Raw genomic sequence first — 22,337 nt, 5'->3', positions numbered from 1 at the left:
TTAATAAATATTTCGATTAGAGCTTAGAATTAACTGTAGCAGAATCAATATTACAATTATTTGATCTGTCCGTCCAGACAATATAATTATTTATCAATTCTAGGAAAGATTATTTTCCTGGCCAAGGAACAATAGCTTTCCTACATACAGTACCAGCAGTAGTTTAGCATGTAACAAGGAGCAGCATTCAGTGACTTCGAATCATGAGCAGGACACAGAGACAATCAGTTGTGAATATAAGGGATTTAATAAATGGGACTATAGCTAACATACATCTAAATTAAACAAAGGACATATATACGGAATGAAGGAAAGTAAGGAAGAGAGAGAGAAGAGCAAAAGAATGGCAGTATTTCACATCAATTAACCACAACCAAATGAGAATCATCAGAGAATCAAAATTCACCTTAAAAAGGGGCTCAAACTTAAACATGCATCTAAATAGTTGTAAACGGTTACTTGCATTGGTTTTGTTGCTGAACAAGATTGCTGTTGCGGTAGACAAGAGGTTCTTGATGAGTTCTTTGGGAGTGAGATGGAGATTTCCCTTTGGTTCTTCTGAAGATAGGAAAGCCCACAGCGAGTCCACAAAGTTACTTGAAGGTAAAACTGCCAGAAGGTTAAACTCGAGGAGAGTTTTGCAGAGTCTCGGAGCGTGGCCGTCCCAAGAAGAATAGCTTTGAGCCACGATTAGTCTGAGTTCGGAACTTTTGATAGTTCATAGCCGCACCCACCTTTTGGGTGGAGTGGCCAATCAGATGCATGAATTTTGAGTGGGAGAAACTTTCTTTGTCTTCGTTTATGCTCACATTGCTTTCATATGCAACTTTTAACTACCACATTCCTATTCACGATCATTCATGAGCAGCACCAGTAAAAACAGTCAGAGACAATGGTAGCTTTAGCATCATTAGTCTTACAGAGTGCCAAGAAGCTCTTTCAGAAGGGCAATTTGGAAAACAAACGCATTATACTTTTGTCTGGAGCTGATGTTCATGCATGAAGCGTTGGTATTGATCCCTACACGTATTGGGGACTTTACTGATTTTTTCCGGGACATTTCCTTAGACAATGAAACTTAACCACAGTGTCCTCAGCGGCTCAGATGGAGGAAGTCTATGGAGACTCCTATGTTCGTTAGTGCATCCCAAAACACAACACTTGAAATGCCTCTTTGGCGCTGACATTATATCTCCAGCAGCTACAGCAAGTAATCAGTAATGGCGGCGTCGGACTGCTGCTTCTCACTCAGGGCTGTGTCTATGCTTACAGGGCAGCGTCACAAATGGGTGGGATTTTTCCCCCTCGGTGACGTGAACAGAAGGAGAATCTGAAATAGCTCGTTCTGAGAGACTGTTTATTATTTTTTTAGATTATAAAAAAAAATGAGTGGGTGGATTTTTAATATTATAGGCTGGTTGTTTTCACACACTGCGACCACACAACTGTGTTCAAACACCTTATAAAAGTGATTTTTGCATAATAGGTCCCCTTTAATGGTTTATTAAATCATTCTTCTTTTTCTCCTGCAGGTTGCGCTGTATATCTGGGAGGACGGAAAGGGACCTCGACTGACAGGGGTTCCAGAGCTTTGCACAATACCAGAGCATAATCCAAGAGCTCAGTACTGTGCCACCACTGTTAGCAGCCATTCAACACTGTGTGTAGGTAACATCCACACCGAGCACTTAACACACCTGTCACACACACCTAATCAGTGTGGGGAGAAGGCTGAGAGGAGAGTAGGTGCAAACCTTGGGTAGAAGTGATGAATGTCATTTGTGCTGAAATACTTTGGATAAAAGCATTTGCTAAATGAATAAATGAAATGGAGTGTCAGAGTTTACACCTCAGTGAAAGAATATCATATTACTTATACTTTAAGAAGATGATTTGTGTGTGTGTGTGTGTGTGTGTTCGTTCCACAGAAGAAAACCCTTTAAGAAAATACTATCCATTTGAGATAAAAGCTGCACTGTAATTTGGTACATAATGTTTTCCTACAGCACATCTAACAACCGTGTGCGCATGCGACCTTTGGAAAATCAATCCAGTGCATCAGTACATGAATATGATGAAGAGGATATTTTGACAGATCGCTTATTATAAATCTGTGTTAAGTCTCTTATCAAAAATTATGAGTTTAATTAAACATCCATTTATCTTAATCTATTGCTGGTCATGAGCATTTTCATCTTTTCATCCTGTGTTCACTGCATAATTGTTATGCTTAAAACTCAAATGACAATGAATATGTGAAGTCGTTTTGTTCGCAGACATCACCATCAAGCACATTAAAGTGTCTGTCGCCTGTTTCCATTATGGACCGTTACGAGCTCATTGATTTTAAGTGCCACTTTGTGCTTTCTTTTGGAAACATTATATTACATAATTCATAAGCTGCTGGGAATCGAGTGAACTAGAGAGTTTTATTTGACAAGCTTTTATACTTCTAGTTATATTAAGTATTTTACTTACTCCTTATTTCTAATTTAGTCACTTTCTTTCACACATGCAGACAATTGTGAGTGTTACACTGAATTGAAAAATTAAGCAGATATTTTTAAGTAAAAAAACAAGATTTTTTATCATTTGTAATATTAAATAAAACAATAATATATATATATATATATATATATATATATATATATATATATATATATATATATATATATATATATCAGTGGGGATTTCTTTAAGACTGCAAGGGAAGCTCGGCTTCCCCTATAATGTCAAAAAATTAATTGTCAAACATGTACTATTGTGTTAACATTTTATTGATTAAAAATGCGTTAGAACACGTTCATCCCGAAGACGAGTTCGTTCAGAATCAGCTACATATAGCAGGTGACTCGATTTCCTTCTCATATATTCCCGTAGCATCAGTGTATTTCCCTGTTGAAGCCCAGCGTCCATTGACTTCTATGGGGCTGCTTTGAACAGTTTTTTTCAGTGCTTCAAAACTAGACGCTCATTGGATAAATGCTGCGATTATGTCCCGCCCCCGGACGCTCAGCGTCTCTGGGGGTGAATGGAGGAGTGGGCGGGGCCGGACTCCGGGCTTCTGCGTGATGATTGGAGGGTTTGTCGAAAGACTGCATCTCCTTTTGATTGACAGCGATTGTGTCCTATAAGAAGTAGCTGATGCTGAAGCTATTCGAGCCAATGTTGCCAACTTGGCGACTTTTCAGACCACCCTAGCGACCTTTTTCCCCAAAAGTGACTAGCGACTTCTTTGACAAAACTTAGCGAGTCTCTGTGATCGCTGGTACTGCCGCAACGGCGCGAGGTGAGCGCGCACGCACCTCTTTCTCTGTTCAGTGAGCAGCCGAGAGGAGCAGCGCGTTCAGTTCAAATAGATATTATGTTGCTTCTCTAATTTTACATGCAAATATAGCCGAAATCACAGCACAGGAATTGTCTTGTCTTATCTTGTGTGTATTATTTGATTTAATCAGACGACGGCTCGATTATAAATTAGTATTTTTGTGCACTAACTTCTTGGGAGGGAGAGCTGGTTATGTATTCTTAAAGGGCTGCATTTCAGTCACTATTTCATATTTATCCCGTTGACTGACAACATAAACAGTAAAATATATAAAGGAAAACAGTTTTGTTGTTTTGGCTGCATTAAAATACAGTATGAGCACAGAGAGACAAACAAATGTAAAAGGTAATATGACGCGATGACGTAGGGAATATGCTAATTAGCGGATGACGTCATCTGGCGTCATTTGGCTTTAGCTACTTTCCATCGAAAGAAGTTGGCAACACTGATTCGAGCTCAGTCCCATAATGGACTTTGCAAGTGTAGTCAAAAGACAAACTGCTGCAACCTATTTCTTGATATTTGCTTGGCGAAATTGCTGGCCAATTTTCTTTATACATTTCACACAATTATACACCACATTCCTTGTTTCAGTTTAACCTAATTCCCACATTTCCTCCATCGAGTTTAATTTTTTTTTTAGATCGTTTGTTCATTCATTCATTCATACAGTAGGCCAGGCGGTGAACTAGCCAGCTAGCAAACTGCACACGATGGCAGAATTTACGTATAAATAAATGGACAATTTTTATGATGTAGGCCGAAAATGAGCTTCCCCTCTTTGAAAGACCAGCAGCCGCCACTGATATATATATATATATATATATATATATATATATATACATACATACATACACACAGATTTGTAAAGTTTTTTCTTACACTGAGTCTGCAACAGCTAAAGTCAGTCTACACTGGATGTGACAAAGCGACCTTTAAAAATCATTTGAACTTTGTGTCAGTACGTCATAAATAGAACGCGGCATCAGTTTACTGTCGGGGATCCAGTGTAGACAGCATCGCTGATTCTATTGTATTTTGTCACACCGCGCTGTTCGCATCCAGGGTAGATACGGTGTTATGCTCATCAAGGCTGCATTTATTTGATCAAAAACACAGAAAAAAACTGTAATTTTGTGAAAATTCTTTTTCTTTTCTTTCGACTTTTCTTTTTCTATCTTGTTTTCTTTTTATTTATTATATAAAAAAACCTTTCTATGTGTACTGCTTTAGGCTAACTGAGACTTGTCACAGTATTTACATATTGTTTTTTTTTTAAGGTTTTGATTGCTTCTGTGGTCCTCATTTGTAAGTTGCTTTGCATAAAAGCGTCTGGTAAATGCCTAAATGTAAATACAGTCCACAGCATAAATTTGATCAAAAACACGGAAGTTTCATAATGTTTTGAGTTTTCGTTTAGGTTTTATAGGCATTTGGGTACACGTAGCCACACATCTTTTGTAAATGCGTGCTTGAACCCCTAATAAGGAACTTAAGGGTATTCTGTAGTCTTTGACGAAGATGATAAAGACAATTCATTAACCTATAAGTCTTGTTGACACAAAGATACAGAACAGTAGATATGAACGTGCATTATGAAATGCATTGTGATATTAAAAGGACGCAATGCGTTAAATTGCACGTTAAACATTTTCTTCCCATAGAAAATCATTTTAAATACAACACGTAATATAGCTTATGGACAAAGCCAGACCCTATTGTATTTCTTAGCATAAAAGTGGACAATGGTATGAGAGAAATATAAAATATAGCAGAAGTAGCACCGACATTCAAAAACAATGGACTTGTGACAAGGCTCCTGAAATAATCAGGTCTTCACTTTAAGTTTTCATTTAGTGATGAGTGAATTTTTGCTAGAAAAAGAGCATGAGAAATAACATGTAAGTGTCTCAGAGCGGGCAAAAGCTATTAAAAGAGAGACTTTTTATCTCACAGAGTATGGCGCAGCCTGCAGAAGTGACATGCATGGTTGTTGTCACCACTAGAATTACAAAATAAACTCATTTAATCTCTTCCAAGGCCCATATTTACAAAATAGAGACTTCTGGGTATCCATACTCTGGCCTCAAGAGACCAAGTCAATCATTTCGGATCCAAAAGCATCCAAAATGTTCTGGTGTTTCTAGAGGAGGAGTACAGTGAGAAGTGTTTGGTGCCCACAGTGACGTTTAGTGGTAGTAAAACTCTTATATAGGGATGAGTGAGTGCTGAAGGTGTGTGGGAGTTGTGCTTTATCAACACTGTCATGAATTCTCACACACTGTGTGATGGAATACAAAAACTTGAACAGAAGATGCTTCCCTCCCCTCATTCCCTGCATTGTTGGGCATTTTTTCAGCATGACTATGAAGATATTCATTCTCCCAAGGTGAAAATCCTTCAGTGGACATGTATTTCACACAATCTTAACGCTCTTGGATAGCTGTGGGGGATTCTGTAGAGACGAGCTGAGCAAAACTCCCTATTAAAATCCACAGCATTTAAGGAGGCCGTCCTCCAGGAGTTAAACAGGACAGATGTGAAAATTTGTCATGAACTTGTACACTCAGTGCCAAGAGAGTCAGAGCAGTATACTTAAAGTTCTGGAGGACATACTAAGTACTAAAATATTATACATTTGCTGAATTAAATCTAGGGTGTAGGTCTACTCATTTCTGCAATCCTTCATTTAAAAAAAAAAATTGGCTAATTTACTTATCTTACAGAAAATATTGGCATATTTTATTAAGTATATGTTTAATACATTTCAATTTTGCCATCTTTCCATGAATTATATTAGTGATCATTAAGAAAATACATCTTTATATTTATTCAGAGGGGGTGTACTCATTTATGCTGTGCACTGTATATAATATAAACAATATATATGTTCACGTATATCACTATCAAGTGCATCTATTTCTATTATAAATATTACAGTCTAATTGACTTTATGTGCCACTTTGAGGTTTTAATTGCAAATAACAATGTATTTTAAAAATTTTAAAGGTAACAAAAAAAAAAATGTGTGTGTGTGTATATATATATATATATATATATATATATATATATATATATATATATTTGTATATATATTAGGGATGGGAAAACAAATTGATCCATCAATGCATCGTGATTCTCTCTCCAACGTTTCTGGATCGATTCTGGGCTTAAGTTTTTAACTAGATGTGCAATGACGCTGAGTTTGCTTTAGAAACACCCGTATTCTGCTTGCTTCCAATTCCTCACACACATACACACCTCTCGAAGCTTCCGTAAAATAATCTTTCATAAAGTTCGGAAAGTTTGAAGCGAATTACAACGACATTCACGGGCTTCATTGCACAGGATGTGCTTTCTTTGATGTTACATTTGAAGTGTGTGGTCTCGCCCATCAGTATTTTCCTTACAAATGCTCTACGAAGTCATCATTTATGTGGTTTGTAATGCAGTGGACTTATATATTTAAAATATGAACCTCACTAACAGAAGGCTGCTTTCAATTTCAAATGTGTCTCAAAATGGTTTTATGATGCAAAATTAATGTAAACGCAGCCAGTTATGTTTTAAGGGATTTAACGGACAGGACAAACCACATTATTTCTTATATTTCAAAAGAGATCCATGCGTGAATGCAGCTTAATAAATTTCCCGCTGACTATGATGTTATAGTAAAAACGACAGTAAAGATGAAGAAAAATCACTTACAGTTCTTGAATGGAAAACGTTCAGATAATCTTAAATACTGAAAGCACTCTTTGTTTGTTGTTTGTTATATGTTTCTATGCTCCTCTTTATTATTTGCTACTCGCTTGTATGTTTTGAAGTTATATTAGTTTAAAATTCTTAACATACAACTGTTTTAATTATTTTTTTTAATTTGTAATTATTTTAAAAAATACTTAATTACTTATGTAAGGATATGTAAATGTAAGGATTTTAAAATTCTCAATTAATTAATAAGGGGAAAAAAAATAGATCAAGAATCGTTCTGGAATCGGATCGTGACTCCCAGAATCGGAATCAGATCGGATCGTTAGGTGACTAAAGATTCCCACCCCTAATATATATACAGTGCCCTCCAAAAGTATTGGAACAGTAAAGACAAAATTGCTCTGTTGGCTGTGGAGTCAAGACATTTATAAATATGATTAAAAGATGAATATGAGACAAATTTACAATCATGTGGGGGTCTCTCCTCAACCACCACCAGTGTGCAGCATCCATTTGGATGATGCGACAGCAGCCACAGTACAACGGCACCTGTACACTCACCACACACCAGCTACAGGTGGAGAGGAGACTGTGATAGAGCCAATCAAGTGGATGGGGATTACTAGGAGGCCATGATTGATAAGGGCCAGTGGAGGGAATTTTGCCAGGACACCGGGGTAACACCCCTACTCTTTACAAGAAGTGCCATGGGATTTTTAGTGACCACAGAGAGTCAGCACCTCGGTTTAACGTCTCATCTGAAAGACGGTGCTTTTTACAGTACAGTGTCCCCGTCACTATACTGGGGCGTTAGGACCCACACAGACCACAGGGTGAGCACCCCCTGCTGGCCTCACTAACATCTCTTCCAACAGCAAACTAGTTTTCCCAGGAGGTCTCATATATAATGAATGAATGAATGAATGAATGATGCATTTATATAGCGCTTTATTGTGTATTGCTGTACACCCAAAGCGCTTTACAATCAAGTGGGGGGGGTCTCTCCTCAACCACCACCAGTGTGCAGCATCCACTTGGATGATGCGACGGCAGCCACAGTACAACGGCGCCAGTGCGCTCACCACACACCAGCTACAGGTGGAGAGGAGAGAGTCATAGAGCCAATCAGGTGTATAGGGATTATTAGGAGGCCATGATAGACAAGGGCCAGTGGAGGGAATTTGGCCTACTCTTTACGAGAAGTGCCATGGGATTTTTAATGACCACAGAGAGTCAGGACCTCGGTTTAACATCTCATCCGAAAGACGGTGCTTTTTGACAGTATAGTGTCCCCGTCACTATACCAGGGCGTTAGGACTCACACAGACCGCAAGGTGAGCACCCCCTGCTGGCCTCACTAACACCTCTTCCAACAGCAACCCAGTTTTCACCGGAGGTCTCCCATCCAGGTACTGACCAGGCTCAACCCTGCTTAGCTTCAGTGGGCAACCGGTCTTGGGCTGCAGGGTGATATGGCTGTGGCCATATCATATAAAGCGTGGTGGTGGTGTTGTCATGGCATGGGCTTGCTTGGCTGTCTCTGGAACAGGCCTTCTCAACTTTACTGATGACTTAATGTATGATGACAATAGCAGAATGAATTTGGAAGGGTACAAAACCATCTTGCCTACCAATATTCAAGAAAATGTCACCAGATTCATTGGGAAGTGCTTCATATTGCATCAGGACAATGACCCAAAACACCCTGCCAGGTCAGTCAAGGAATTTTTAAGGGCAAAGAAATGGAAAGTCTTCAGATATCTTAGAAGTCTTAGACAAATACAGGTAATATACCCCCAATCCAGAAGGGGGTGCCCAAAGTAATGCAACGCTGTTTGATAACCGCCAGCAGAAGAACAGCGAATGTCATGTAGAGCCATACGTAACCCTTCTACCCTTTGAGTTGCACACTTGAAAACAAAGCCCACTAGAAAACTACCATGTGCTGATTTTGAACGCGTCTCTCACATAGACTGACAAAGGAGTTAGTGATGGGAAGTCTGGTTCTTTTCCGCGAAACCGGTTCTTTCGGGACAGTTCGTTTCAATGAACCGGTTCAAAATACCGGTTCATCGGTTCTTTTACGCCCTAACGTAATGACGTCATTCGCGATGATGTAATGATATAATCAATCTTCCCAGGCTGGGATGAAAAGACACATTCAAGTCAGTAAGTATAACTTCAGTCAGCTAGGGGAAGTCGTGGCCTAATGGTTAGAGAGTTGGACTCGTGATCCAAAGGTTGCGGGTTCGAGTCTCCGGCCGGCAGGAATTGTAGTTGGGGGGAGTGAATGTCCAGCACTCTCTCCACCCTCAATACCACGACTGAGGTGCCCTTGAGCAAGGCACCGAACCCCCAACTGCTCCGCGGGCGCTGCAGCATAAAATGGCTGCCCACTGCTCCGGGTGTGTGTTCACGGTGTGTGTGTGTTCACTGCTGTGTGTGTGCACGTTGGATGGGTTAAATGCAGAGCACGAATTCCGAGTATGGGTCACCATACTTGGCTGAATGTCACTTCACATTCACATCACATTCACATTAAAATATCATAATCATGATCTTTAAAATTTACAATTAAGTTTTACAAGTACCCAAATACAGGTACAGGCAGTGATGTGCATAGGAGGACTTAAGTCTTGAAGATATCAAGTGAATAAATTAGTTGTCATCAGCGCAGAAACAATAATCCACTTACAGCGAATGCCATGTAGCGTCATACGTGTGTTGGAAGTGTGTGTACACATCCATCATATAATGATAAAAATCCACCCAGTGTTTTTTTTTTTTTAAATCCCCTTTCTTAAATCAGGCTGTTCTGAGATTCCTGTCAGAATGATATAGCTCTGCACAGGCTGCTCCCACAATAGTTGATTGACGAGGCCGTCTTACCTTACCCGCTCTGAGATAGCTGAGAGCTGTCTGCCATTGTGTCGTCTCCGATGCAGGGGAAGACAAGAATGACTCCGATTAAGCGATTGAGGTGTTTTATTGTTGGATGTAATAATGAATATAGCAGTAGTCATTTACTCTCGACATCTGAGCTGCTGAAGACACAGTGGATTAACGTTACTTTTGTTTTGAAAGGAATGCGCCGATCCCCAATCTGCCTAAATGTGTCTATGTTCGCACGAATCATTCGTGATCCAGCTTCATCTACAGAAGTGAGCATAAGGGTTTTTTTTAATGAATCTTTGCAAATCACCTTTCCTAATAATGTGCTAGTTAGCCAGTTTCACGGCTGAAGTTTACAGTCTGCTCATCACTCCACTGAAGAGAGGGGTGGGGTCAGCAGAGCTCATTAGCATTTAAAGCGACATGGACTAAAAAACAGCTTGCTGAAAACAGAGCTGATTTTACAGGGTAAAAAGGGTGGGTTTTTTTACACTACCAATGAGAAATTTTAACCAAAGCATGTTATAGAATTTTCATTGAGACCCTAAAGAATCATATCAACTTGTGGAAAATGGGCATCCAATGACCCCTTTAAGGGAAGTTACATTTTAAATAACCATGCCTATTTTCAACAGCCATCTCCACTGCAGGCTATTCAAGGGCACCAGTATTATCATCCTCTCCTGCTCCTATGTTTTGTCTCTTCTGACAACAACATCCAGAATCTCTTGGCATTAATATTCACAGCAGTGCTGAGCACTTTTACCTCAGTTAATGTTATCAGGCCTTTGTATGCTCTCCTCAGATCCAAAGCCAAAACCTCAACCAGAAATACACAGAAACACACTGGCATAATACGGGACTGCAGTGCATGTTGAAAGGTGAAAATCAATGAGTATAAACAACCTATTACAGTTTGTGACTCTTAAAGCTTGCATCTATGCTAGTAAAAATTACTAGTGAGTAAATGATCTTGGTATAATACTGTGTGCTGATGGTTTGAAAACACCTGTCGTGATTCACAGTGGCAAATTAGAAAGGTTTATGAAGGGTGACTAAATACACTAATGTGGAATATCCCTCAAATTAATGGGATGCCTCCAAAATGCAAATCGTGACTGATGTGACTTCACAGGTACAGTTTCAACAACTGAGACTGATTTTTAAAAACCTATTGCTAATATCAGAGTCAGAAGTCAGAAAGAGCTTTATTACCAAGTATGTTTACACACAAGGAATTTGAGAGGAGCTTCCAGTGCAGATGAAAGTATGGAAATTGTGCAAACATACATGACAGTGCAGACATACATAGGAATAACACAGTAGAGATGGAATATAACACTAATATAATAAAAACAGAAAATTAAATAATGCACTGTACACAGAAGTAGAAGTATATATAAAAAAATGTAGTTGTTTAAATTATTGTACAGATATGTTATTTACAAATGTGCAGTTTACAAATAAAAATTAATATAAAATAAAGCCTCAATTTATTTATTTTTTAGCTCAGGTGCATTTTCTTTTCTCTTGGCATCAGTGTTATTTTAGTATTAATTATTATATAGTATTTAGTCACTTTTATTTTTTATAATTTCAGTTTTATTGTATTTTTTTATATTTCTATTTAGCAAGAACTTCAACTTCTTTCAATTGGTTATGAAGGCAACATTTCTAATTTTTTAAGCTTTCGTCTAATATTCATATTTTATTTCAGCTTTATTTCAATGATTTTCATAGTTTTAATTGACAATAGCAACAGTGCTCAAGATGATAATACAGTGTATTTCAATGCTTCTGAGCAAACCTAATCAGTTAACTGGAGTCTATAAGGTGTGGCCTTCTATAATTGTTATGATTCTAAATTTTAGACCCTTGATATATTGATAAATGTAAAGGTGTGCTAACCTTTTATGTCTAAAATATAGGTATTTCAGTATAAATTGTACATTCCGTTTGTCATTTATTAATTAATGTTTTATTATCAGTCTTTTATCTGTTCAGTTAATGCCAATTCAGTATCAAATAGTGTATGTTGAAGAAAAAAAAAACTTTTCAAGTAATGTTCTTACATTTTCACAGCTCTGCACAGTAGAGAAGCATTTAAATTGTCTTAATAATTAGTGTAGTGATGACTACATATCATTGAGCTTTATTTAATCATTCAAAACCTTCTCTTCACCTGTGTGTCCCCAGGGCCAGCCTGTTAAGAGCGACAACATCTTCGTAGCGGTGAAAACTTGCATGAAGTTCCATTCCGACAGAGGTGAGTGGTACTTTCTTGATGATCAGCTCTTCTAACACACACGTCGCCACCTCGCTCTCAAGGGTCCTCCCGTTCTTCACAAGAGCACCTAGATATGATAATGATGTGCTAAAAGTTACGTGTGGCTCCTCGAACCCTGCACGTCATCGCTTCACACCACTCAAGTCACTGCTGATGAAGTCCGATGTCCTCTCGCTTTAACAGTTCAGAAAGCATCACTATTTGACCTCCGAAGTGACTCCATATTGAGAGATCTTTGGCCGAGTGCCCCAGTGGGCATCACTCCAGTCTTCTCGGCAGTCTTCTTCACGGCAACTCTGGGCAGTTGCTAAGCACCATGCATCAATTCAAACTTAATGAGACAGATAAAGTGTTGCAGTTTGAATTCAGAGAACCATCTGTGAAGGAAAAAAACGAACCAACTGAGACTTCAGTTGCATCTAATTGCACTGATTATCATAATTATCTCACGCTAGTCACTTTGAGAAGTATTAAGGATAGTGTTAGAAGGAACATGAGATTTTGAGATCCATCTTTTCACATTACAGAGGGTTCAAACCAGGGCTTGAAAACGGAAAAAAAATGAATCGGTTCACTCTGAGCAGAATCAATGTTTTAACATTTCTGTTACTGCGTTCTTCTATATTATTACCGTTCCGAAACCAGTTTGAGTAGAAAAATACCGGTTAATAACGTTATTTATTAATTTTTTATTCTTTGCCAATAATAATAATAATAAAGTACAGCGTTTTCTTAACCTACTGCACAGCCAATACAAAATCATCTTTTTCAAAATTTTGCCCAAATGTAGGGTACTAAACAAAAGAAAAGGTCTTGCGCTTTAAAGACATTAAAGTATTTTTTTTTAAAGAAATTTAAAAATGTTGGCTGCATTGTTAAAAAAAAAACGCTACTTGTATAAAATTGCGTTTTGAGAGGGGGAAAAAACATAGCCTAAGTCGAGTATAGGCTCATGTCGCATTTTATTACATTCAGAAATAATGTAGGCTAAGATGCTAGTAAAGGAAAAAGGTTTACAAACATTATAAATAGTTTTTAGTTTCTCTCCACAACAAATCCTCTAAAGTTAAGGCAATGCGTTTAGGCTATAAAATCGTTATTCCAAAAACAAATTAAATTAAGGTGAAACTGATGCCTACCTCTCTCATTTGGCACGAATCTAAATGTTTCCATATTCGCGACGTATCTGGATGCTAAAATATTATTTCGGCTATTATAGGCTTTGTACTTTCATCGATGTAAAACATCATCCTTCACATCAGCTATATATAAGCACAGTGAGGCGTTGGTCATGCTGAACGCAACAGATTGTACAACGGAGCACTGTAACTTTTTATATGTTTATTTAACTGTATTTTATTTTGATTATGAACACGCTACAATGTCACAAAAATATGCTGTGTCTGTGTCCTTGTGAGGCACCAGGCGTGATATGGTCATACCAAGGCTGGTTTGTTATAGAAGCAAGACATCATTCAAAACTGTCAAGCTTTTGCAAAAAAAATAAAACAAAAGCTTTTGCAAAACAAAGAAAACTACTTTCTGCCGTCTCGTTTTCCTTTCCGTGAACTTTGAAACGCGTCACAATGAATCACATTTTTTACGGTCCATTATCTAGCTTTTACTGAAAATTAGCTCTTGTTGCACTCCCTCTGATGACGTGCTTGATTTTGACTTAATGTCCAATAACCTCTAATCGGCTCGGTCGGCCCATCTCGGGACCAGGCGGCCAGACATTGCTGACTGGGCCAAATGCTTAATATTTATTATTATTAATATTATTATTAACCATAGTGAAATCGTGCAAGCGATAAAAACCCATCCTATGCGCTGTTGGCCAATTTTATTTATATATATTTTTTTTTTAAATTACCGGCCCGTATTAAACAAAATGGTCCGGCCCCTCTGGCATTTGCCAGAATTGCCAGATGGCCAATTCGCCCCTATAGTTGTATTCTGTTTTCTCCATTCACAGAAGTGCTGCAGGTGCGTGTGATCTGTTGAATCCATACACTATCCTCGGATAAACTCTAACACCAGTGCATTGCCATTGTGACTTATCTATGAGTTCACAGCTGAGTGGACATTTCGCTCACTGGATGTGTCAGCTCACATTTGCATAGGCCGTACTACTTGAATTCGTGATTGGTTGATAGCAAATTTCAAATATTAAATGGAACAATAAAATAACGTTATTAACCGGTTAATGGTCATTTCAGATTTTCGATTCTGTCCTGTTTCTGGTTCTGTTGCTGTTAAAATTTAGTTTGTTTCTGGTTTTCATTTTCGTTCCTTGAACCAGTTCAGAGCACTGGTTCAGACGCTGCTGTTCTTCAGAAAAATCCGTCCCACAAATACTTTTGTTTTGCAGCATTTTTGTGTATTTGAACCCTTTCCAACAATGACTGTATGATTTTGAGATCCATCTTTTCACACTGAGTACACACTGTACACATCTCCATTCTGTTCAAAAGTTTTCACCCACCGGCTCTTAATGCATCGTTTTTCCTTTTGGAAAGCATCAGTGAGCGTTTGAAACTTCTGTAAAAGTTGTCCTCGGTGTGAAAAAATGCATCTCAAAATCGTTCAGTCATTGTTGGAAAGGGTACAAAAATGCTGCAAAACCAAAGTATTTGTGGGACCTGAGGGATTTTTCTGAAGAACAGCAGGCAGTTTAACTGTTCAGGACAAACACAGGACTCATGAACAACTATCACTAAATAAAAAAATTAAAAAAACAGCTGTGGATCATTCATGTAAGAACACAATATTAAGAATCAAGGGTATGTAAACTTTTGAACAGGGTCATTTTTATAAATTCAACTGTTATTTCCTCTTGTGGACTATATGTAAACATCTTTTATGTGAAATATCCTATTCAGGTCAGTACTAAATGAACAATAACATGCATTTTATATGATCCCTCTTATTTTGGTAGAATAAAATTTTGCAGATTCTGAAAGGAGGGTGTAAACTTTTGACCTCAACTTAGTCTGCTTGTCTTCAGCAAACTGTTTGCGGGCTTTCTTGTGCATCATCTTTAGAAGAGGCTTCCTTCTGGGACAACAGCCATGCAGACCAATTTGACATCAATGGCTGTGTGTTGAGTTATTTTGAGAGGACAGCAAATTTACACTGTTATACAAGCTGTACACTCACCTCTTTACATTGTAGCAAAGTGTCATTTCTTCAGTGTTGTCACATGAAAAGATATAATAATATATTTACAAAAATGTGAGGGGTGTACTCACTTCTGTGAGATACTGTACATGCAAAATGTTGTTCTCCTACTGATGGTTTAGACATTATGGTATTATAATGGATTGCATTCACATCGTGTGTTTGTTTTCATGGGTTAAATTTAATTTGAACTCCAGTATTAAAAATTATATCTGAGATCTTTGATATCAAATGTTGATTACTGTCAGCCCTGGAAGATAAAGCTGGGATGTTGAAGTATTGATTGATTCTCTCTGTTCCCATACAACAGTTCCTGTGGTGAAGAAAACTTGGGGTAAACAAGCATCTCTGCTTGAGTATTACAGCGATTACGCCGATCCCTCTATACCCACCATTAATCTGGGAGTGCCAAACACAGAGAGGGGTGAGTTATTGGATGCGTTTTCATACTTGATATTTTCATCATATGTGAGATGTGTTGTTAAATCAGTTGTTGTACAGAAATATGGCACTGTTGTACAAAAAGGGTGCTCTGTTTCAATCTTGTTGTATTCATAGCCAAACAGAAATTAGGAATTGTTACTGGCATTTTCTACAAATAAGGTGCAAAATTGGGTAAAAATTGTTAAAACCATTTATTTATTTTTTCAGCAAAACTCTATCCTTTGGTGTCAGTAAGGGTTTGATTGATAGATAGATAGATAGATAGATAGACAGACAGACAGACAGACAGACAGACAGACAGATTATATTTTTAATAGCATATAATGCATCAAAATGTGAGACGTTCATTACAAAATATAAAAACTTGACTAGTCATTATAATTATTAAAATATTTTTTTTACAACAATAAGTGGAATTTATTTAAAAATTTTGATGCTGCTATATGATTTGTTAGAGTCTTACGATTGTTAGATAGAGTCATTTATTTATAAAACATTTACATAAAATGACTTCAGGCTGGATCAAGTAGTGGCTTTTTGGAGTCTGAGGACAGATTGAATAGAGGTATTTGACTAGAGGTATACAGTTTTGGCTGTTTTCTGATGATTAGAATCAAATAACAAGTTAATATAAGCAGCAGTCAGTAAATGCTATGTGCTCTAGTATCAAACACACCTGGTTCAGATCATCAGCTCATTAGTAGAGACTCCAAGACCTGAAATGTGTGTGTCAGACAAAGGAGAGATGCAAAATGTGCAGTGTTGGTGGGTCTCCAGGAACGTGGTTGGGAGCCACTGCTCTATGGTCAACTTTCGGTATCTCTTTCTAATCCTGCCAAGCCAACCCACAAACCATACACTAAACTTTCATGACAGTCTGCCTCTGATAACCTATGCAAATGTGATTATCATGCTGAAGTGAACTCCGTGCTTTACTGCTGATCAGAACTGGAAGTCCAATCAGAGCCACAAAGTGGGACATACACCTTCATATTCTCTACTGGAGTCTTTCAATTTGCCATTTTGTCCATTCAATTGAGACCCTTATTTCAATAGAATGCCCTCTTGCACTGTCTTATCTGCTGTTTTTTTTCCCCCTAACACTCAATTAAAAGTAAAACTTTTTTTTGAAGTAGCTTCTGATGGGTCCGTTGTTCGTTTGATCACCTTCTCCCTTCTGTTTAATGTTAAAAAGCTCTTGGCACATTCTGTTCCAATGTTCTCCCTACTTGTGTATTTAAAAGAGTGTTAATTTGACATGATGTCTCTGACTAAGAGCCCTCTTCAATGGATTCTATTCATTTTCTCTCTTGTTCTTGTTATCAAACCCAAATCAAAGCAGGATTCTTGCCTTTAATCATGACAGATAGTAATGAAAGAGAGGGATCAAAGACACTAGTTTATCTATCTGTCGTTCTATCTATCTATCTAAACGGTTCACATGGCAAATTCCAAATGGAAGTGATCATCCCTATCCCCTTGGAGTGGGGACTTTTTGTTTGGAATGCACTTGGCAAAGGGAGAGACGTAATTTCCTCAATATCTGCTGCTGGAGAAGGGTATAACTGCAGCCTGGAGATCTCCAAATGGGGGCGAGAACTCCAAAACAGGGTGGGAGCTCCAAAATAGGGCGTGGCTTCCTCTTACTGGGTGTGTTCGACTTGAAGCGGCGCTGCGCAGAATTATCAGTGTATGACATCAAAGCACCGCGAGAGCGATTCGAAAACATAAGGATCTATCTGCTCTCTTATCACTCTCGTGGTACTTTGATTTCATACACTGATCATTCTGCACAGCGCCACTTCAAGTCGAACACACCTATTGACAGACAGGCACATGACACGCATGCGTGTTTATTGATATATATAGCATATTTTATTTTAGATCATCTAGAAACAGTGTTTAATTTATAAAGTTTTATATTGAAATGTAAGTTAATAACAATTGGCTGAAGCCAGAGCATGATTTTTTATTTTTAATAACTGGTATTGGTAATTAAGTGCAAATTAAATTCAAATTCACACTCATGAACTGAAAAGGAGTCAGTCCTGATATACACACTGTCACACCTCGGGATGGCTGCTTCTTGTTCCTCTCATCGCTGTTTTACAAGGTGGCTGCAGGCTATCCGATGGGTCAGCACACCACAGGGGCCTGTGATATTTGTTGCGAAGAGGGTCCTGTTCTCCCTAAGAAGTCTGAAGGCAGCACATCCTGTTCTTCCCTTAGCCTTTATTGTCACTGATGCTTTTGTGCCTTTCTGGCATTATTGTCACCAGTGCAGTTTCTTCATTCTACTATGACTACAGTTCCTTCAGGATCTTCCATTCTCCTGACGGTGCACATTCTCTATTCAATATCACAATCTGATTGTTTGCTTAGGAAAACATTTTCCTCACATACTCGCTGATATCACATCATGTCTGCGGTACTTTTCCAAAAGGTACATAACGGAGATATAGTGTTCCGTTCTCATTCCATTTCCCATTCAGGCTGTGGATGGACAGTTTCTTCGGACAGCTGAATGACAACGGTGATGTGGATGGCTGAATTGTAAAGTTCTCAGCAAAGTCAGACGAAGTCAACTCGCCTCTGGGTATTAAAAAAACACAAGGTAGCTGGATTTGAAGAACATCATTTTGAAGAGATTTTTTGAAAGGTGCTTGCTGACTTTTCTTGTACTTTCTTGTACTTTTCTTGTACTTTACTGACCTTTCTCACACAGAACATTCTCTTCGACAACAACCAGTCTGGTTTCAGAAGTGGACATTCAACCGAGACTGCCTTGCTCCCAGTTGTTGAAGCCCTAAGACTGTTAAGAGCGGATTCCAAATCTTCAATACATATCTTGCTGAATCTCTCTGCTGCTTTTGTCACGGTTAACCACCAGATCCTCCTGTCAACCCTATTGGCAAAGGGCATCTCAAGAACTGCACTCCAATGGTTTAAGTCTTACTTCTCAGATAGGTCCTTCAAGGTATCTTGGAGAGGCGAGGTGTCCAAATTGCAACATCTAACTACTGGGGTGCCTCAGAGCTCAGTTCTTGGACCACTTCTCTTCTCTGTCTACATGGCATCACTAGGCCCTGTCATTCAGAAACATGGCTTTTCATATCACTGCTATGCTGATGACGCTCAACTCTACCTCTCATTCCATCCTGATGATCCGACGATCATCTCAGCTTGTCTAACAGACATTCCTTGCTGGATGACCATCACCTTCAACTCAACCTTGCCAAGACAGAACTGCTTGTGGTTCCAGCAAACCCATCGTTTCATCACAATTTCACCATTCAGTTAGGCACATCAACCATAACTCCTTCAAAAACAGACAGAAACCTTGGAGTTATGATGGATGATCAGCTGACTTACTCAGACCACACTGCTAAAACTGCCCGGTCCTGCAGATTTGCTTTATTCAACATCAAGAAGATCAGGCCCTTTCTTTCGGAACATGCTTCACAACTCCTTGTTCAAGCTCTTGCTCTGTCCAGGCTGGACTATTGCAATGCTCTCTTGGCAGGTCTTCTAGCCAGTTCTATCAAACCTTTACAATTAATCCAGAACCTGGCAGCAAGATAAATTTTTAATTAGCTGAAAAGAATACACATTACACCTCTGTTTATCAATTTGCACTGGCTACCAATAGCTGCTCGCATAAAAATTCAAGGCATTGATATTTGCCTTCAAAACCACCACTGGCTCTGCACCCCTATACCTAAATTCATTACTTCAGACTTATGTGCCTTCTAGAAGCTTGCATTCTGCAAGTGAACGTCGCTTTATTGTGCCATCCCAAAGAGGCACAAAATCGCATTCACAGACTTTTAAATTAAATGTTCCCTCCTGGTGGAATGACCTGCCCAACTCAATCCGAGAAGCAGAGTCCTTAGCCATCTTCAAGAATCGGCTAAAAATGCATCTCTTTCATCTTTATTTGACCCTCTAACTTGCCGCTTTTAGACTTGCACTTTATTCATTTACTAACTGCTTGTTTTCTTAAAAAAAATAAAAAAAAATAACACAAGCTTCTCAGTTTTTTTCAGTTTTATCTATTCCTTTTCTTTTTTATTTATTATACAATTAACAAAAGCAAAAAAGGCCTCTAACACTAGCTTGCTCTTTTCTTTTTCTATTCTATCTGTTTTCTTTTTATTCATTATATATTTTTTTAAAATCCCTTGCTACATATACTACGTTAAGCTAAGTGAGACTTGTTATAGCACTTGCGTATCATTGCTCTTTTGTTGATTTTGATTGCTTCCATTGTCCAAGTCACTTTGGATAAATGCGTCTGCTAAATGTAAATGTAAATGTTTCCAACACATTAAGTACTTTTATCCGCTTGCAGGTCACTGTGGGAAAACATTCGCCATCTTGAGGAGATTTTTGAGCAGTCATGTGCCTAATACCGATTGGCTGTTGATTGTAGATGATGATACTCTTATAAGGTAAGGCTATTCGGCTGTCAGTTTGTGTACATGTAGGCAACATATGCCTTTTTTCTGGAAAATGGCATGATTTTACAAGGAATCTGTGGTGTTTGCACCAATTTACACGTTAGTGGGTGGCATAATGTGTTTGGTTCTCACAGCTTGCCCAGACTGCAGGCCTTGCTGAGCTGCTATGACTCCAGTGAGCCAGTGTGTCTGGGAGAGCGCTATGGGTATGGACTGGGTCAGGGAGGATACAGTTACATCACTGGTGGTGGGGGGTGAGTGTCTGCTTCATGGTGAAAACAGCATTTTGACATTATTCGATGTAACAATGTGTCCCAAACACATTTAAAGCAACAAGGTGAGTTATATTGGACACTTTTGTAAGTATAAATTAATATGAATCATTAATCAGCTGAGAGAAAGAGATGTTTTAATGTATTTATTATGCATGCATTTTTCCTCTATTTTTACATTTAGATTACCTTTGTTGAGCACTCAAAGTTCATCTTTAAAAACTTTAAAAATAATAACACTGTTATAAATGCAATGTTCCACAAATCTATTATACATCTATTAATATTTATTTGTCATACTGTATATTGTAATATTGTGATATACATTTACTTAAGGCTTTTAAAACCATTAATTTTCTTGTGTGTGTGTGTGTGTGTGTGTGTGTGTACTTAAATTAAATGGTATTTAGCATCAACCATTTATCAGTTTTAAGTAATTATTGCCCACAATTTTAATATTGATGTATCCCTAATTTTAAGTCCAAAAAAAACAATAGAGTAGTAGAGTAGTGTTTTCAACCATTTAATTATATTCATTATAATAAATAAATATATAATTGAGGATCTTGCTCACTTTTTCAGTCCACATGTGACATGATTGAAAGTTCTTCCCAGTTTCTGTTAATAAAAAAAATATGAAAACAAGCATCATTGTCATAAATGCAGCAGAAATATCAAAGAAACTATATCCAGTATGGTGGGCCTTCAAATATTGTGTAACTCTAGGCCTTCAAATCAAAAAGGTTGAGAATCACTTAACTCTTTTTGATTTATCTAGCTGTTTACTATTAAAAAAAATAGGAACAAGAACATCTTCCTGTCCCTGTGACGTCTTCACTTACCTAATGATATAATTACACAATTTGGTGTAAATACAAACAGTCATCAGTAATGTTAAAATCCACTGCCATGAAAGAGGTGACGACAAAGTGCGCCAACCACAATTGCAAACTGAGCTCTCTAATTTGGCCCCCTACAGATAAATGCCCACATGATGTGCAATTTGCTAGCATATTTGGAACCAGTTCCTGCAGAAATGAGCTTACCGTAAATTACTGTGTAGTTAGTGCACATGCAACAGCCTCTTGTGTGGGATTCACAAACCCTGCAAAGACAAATCAATATTCCGTATCACAGCGCTCAATAAAGGTTGTCATCCTGCATTGGAGAAGTCGAGGATTCAGTGCTGCTGTGTTGTGTCTCGTACAGGATGGTATTCAGTCGAGAGGCTGTGGTCCAGCTGTTGGCCAGCGGCTGTAAGTGCTACAGTAACGATGCTCCTGATGACATGGTTTTGGGCATGTGTCTCAATGCTCTACGAGTTCCTGTCACACACAGTCCCCTCTTCCACCAGGTACACACACACACCCACCCACCCCCACGTATACACCCACACCCCCCCACCACCACACACACACACACACACACACTTTATCTAATCTAAATAAGGATATACCGTGGACTTCTCTTTTTTTAAATACTGAAAATTATTTACTTCTGAAATTATAATGATTACAAATTAATGTTTGTTTTTTTTCCCCCTGGCCATACACTGTTGACTATCTACATTATTTTAGCAAAATTATTATTGTGCAAATAAATGAATAAATATTAGTAATAATAATAATAATTCACTTAAAATCAATATTATCATTGTGATTAGTATTATTATTTTTAAATGAATTTATTTTCAGTTACTCGATGTCTCCGAATATTTTTCATATTTTTGTCCCCATTTTAACTAGTATAATTATTTGGGG

At 38.1% G+C, this 22,337-nt stretch overlaps 1 protein-coding gene across 1 annotated transcript in view; it reads left to right on the top strand.

The window, feature by feature from the left end:
* b3glcta (beta 3-glucosyltransferase a) overlaps positions 1 to 22,337 on the top strand; it is a 110,861-nt gene that overhangs the window by 86,031 nt on the left and 2,493 nt on the right. Inside the window, exons 9-14 of the mRNA XM_079392647.1 lie at positions 1,533 to 1,664; positions 12,131 to 12,200; positions 15,712 to 15,825; positions 20,197 to 20,296; positions 20,440 to 20,559; positions 21,787 to 21,931. Of these exons, the coding sequence (XP_079248773.1) occupies positions 1,533 to 1,664; positions 12,131 to 12,200; positions 15,712 to 15,825; positions 20,197 to 20,296; positions 20,440 to 20,559; positions 21,787 to 21,931 (681 nt within the window). The remainder of the gene's footprint in view (positions 1 to 1,532; positions 1,665 to 12,130; positions 12,201 to 15,711; positions 15,826 to 20,196; positions 20,297 to 20,439; positions 20,560 to 21,786; positions 21,932 to 22,337) is intronic.

Source organism: Barbus barbus, assembly GCF_936440315.1.
Source record: "Barbus barbus genome assembly, chromosome: 34".
Classification (NCBI taxonomy): domain Eukaryota; kingdom Metazoa; phylum Chordata; class Actinopteri; order Cypriniformes; family Cyprinidae; genus Barbus; species Barbus barbus.
This window is presented reverse-complemented; position numbering and strand designations above follow the sequence as displayed.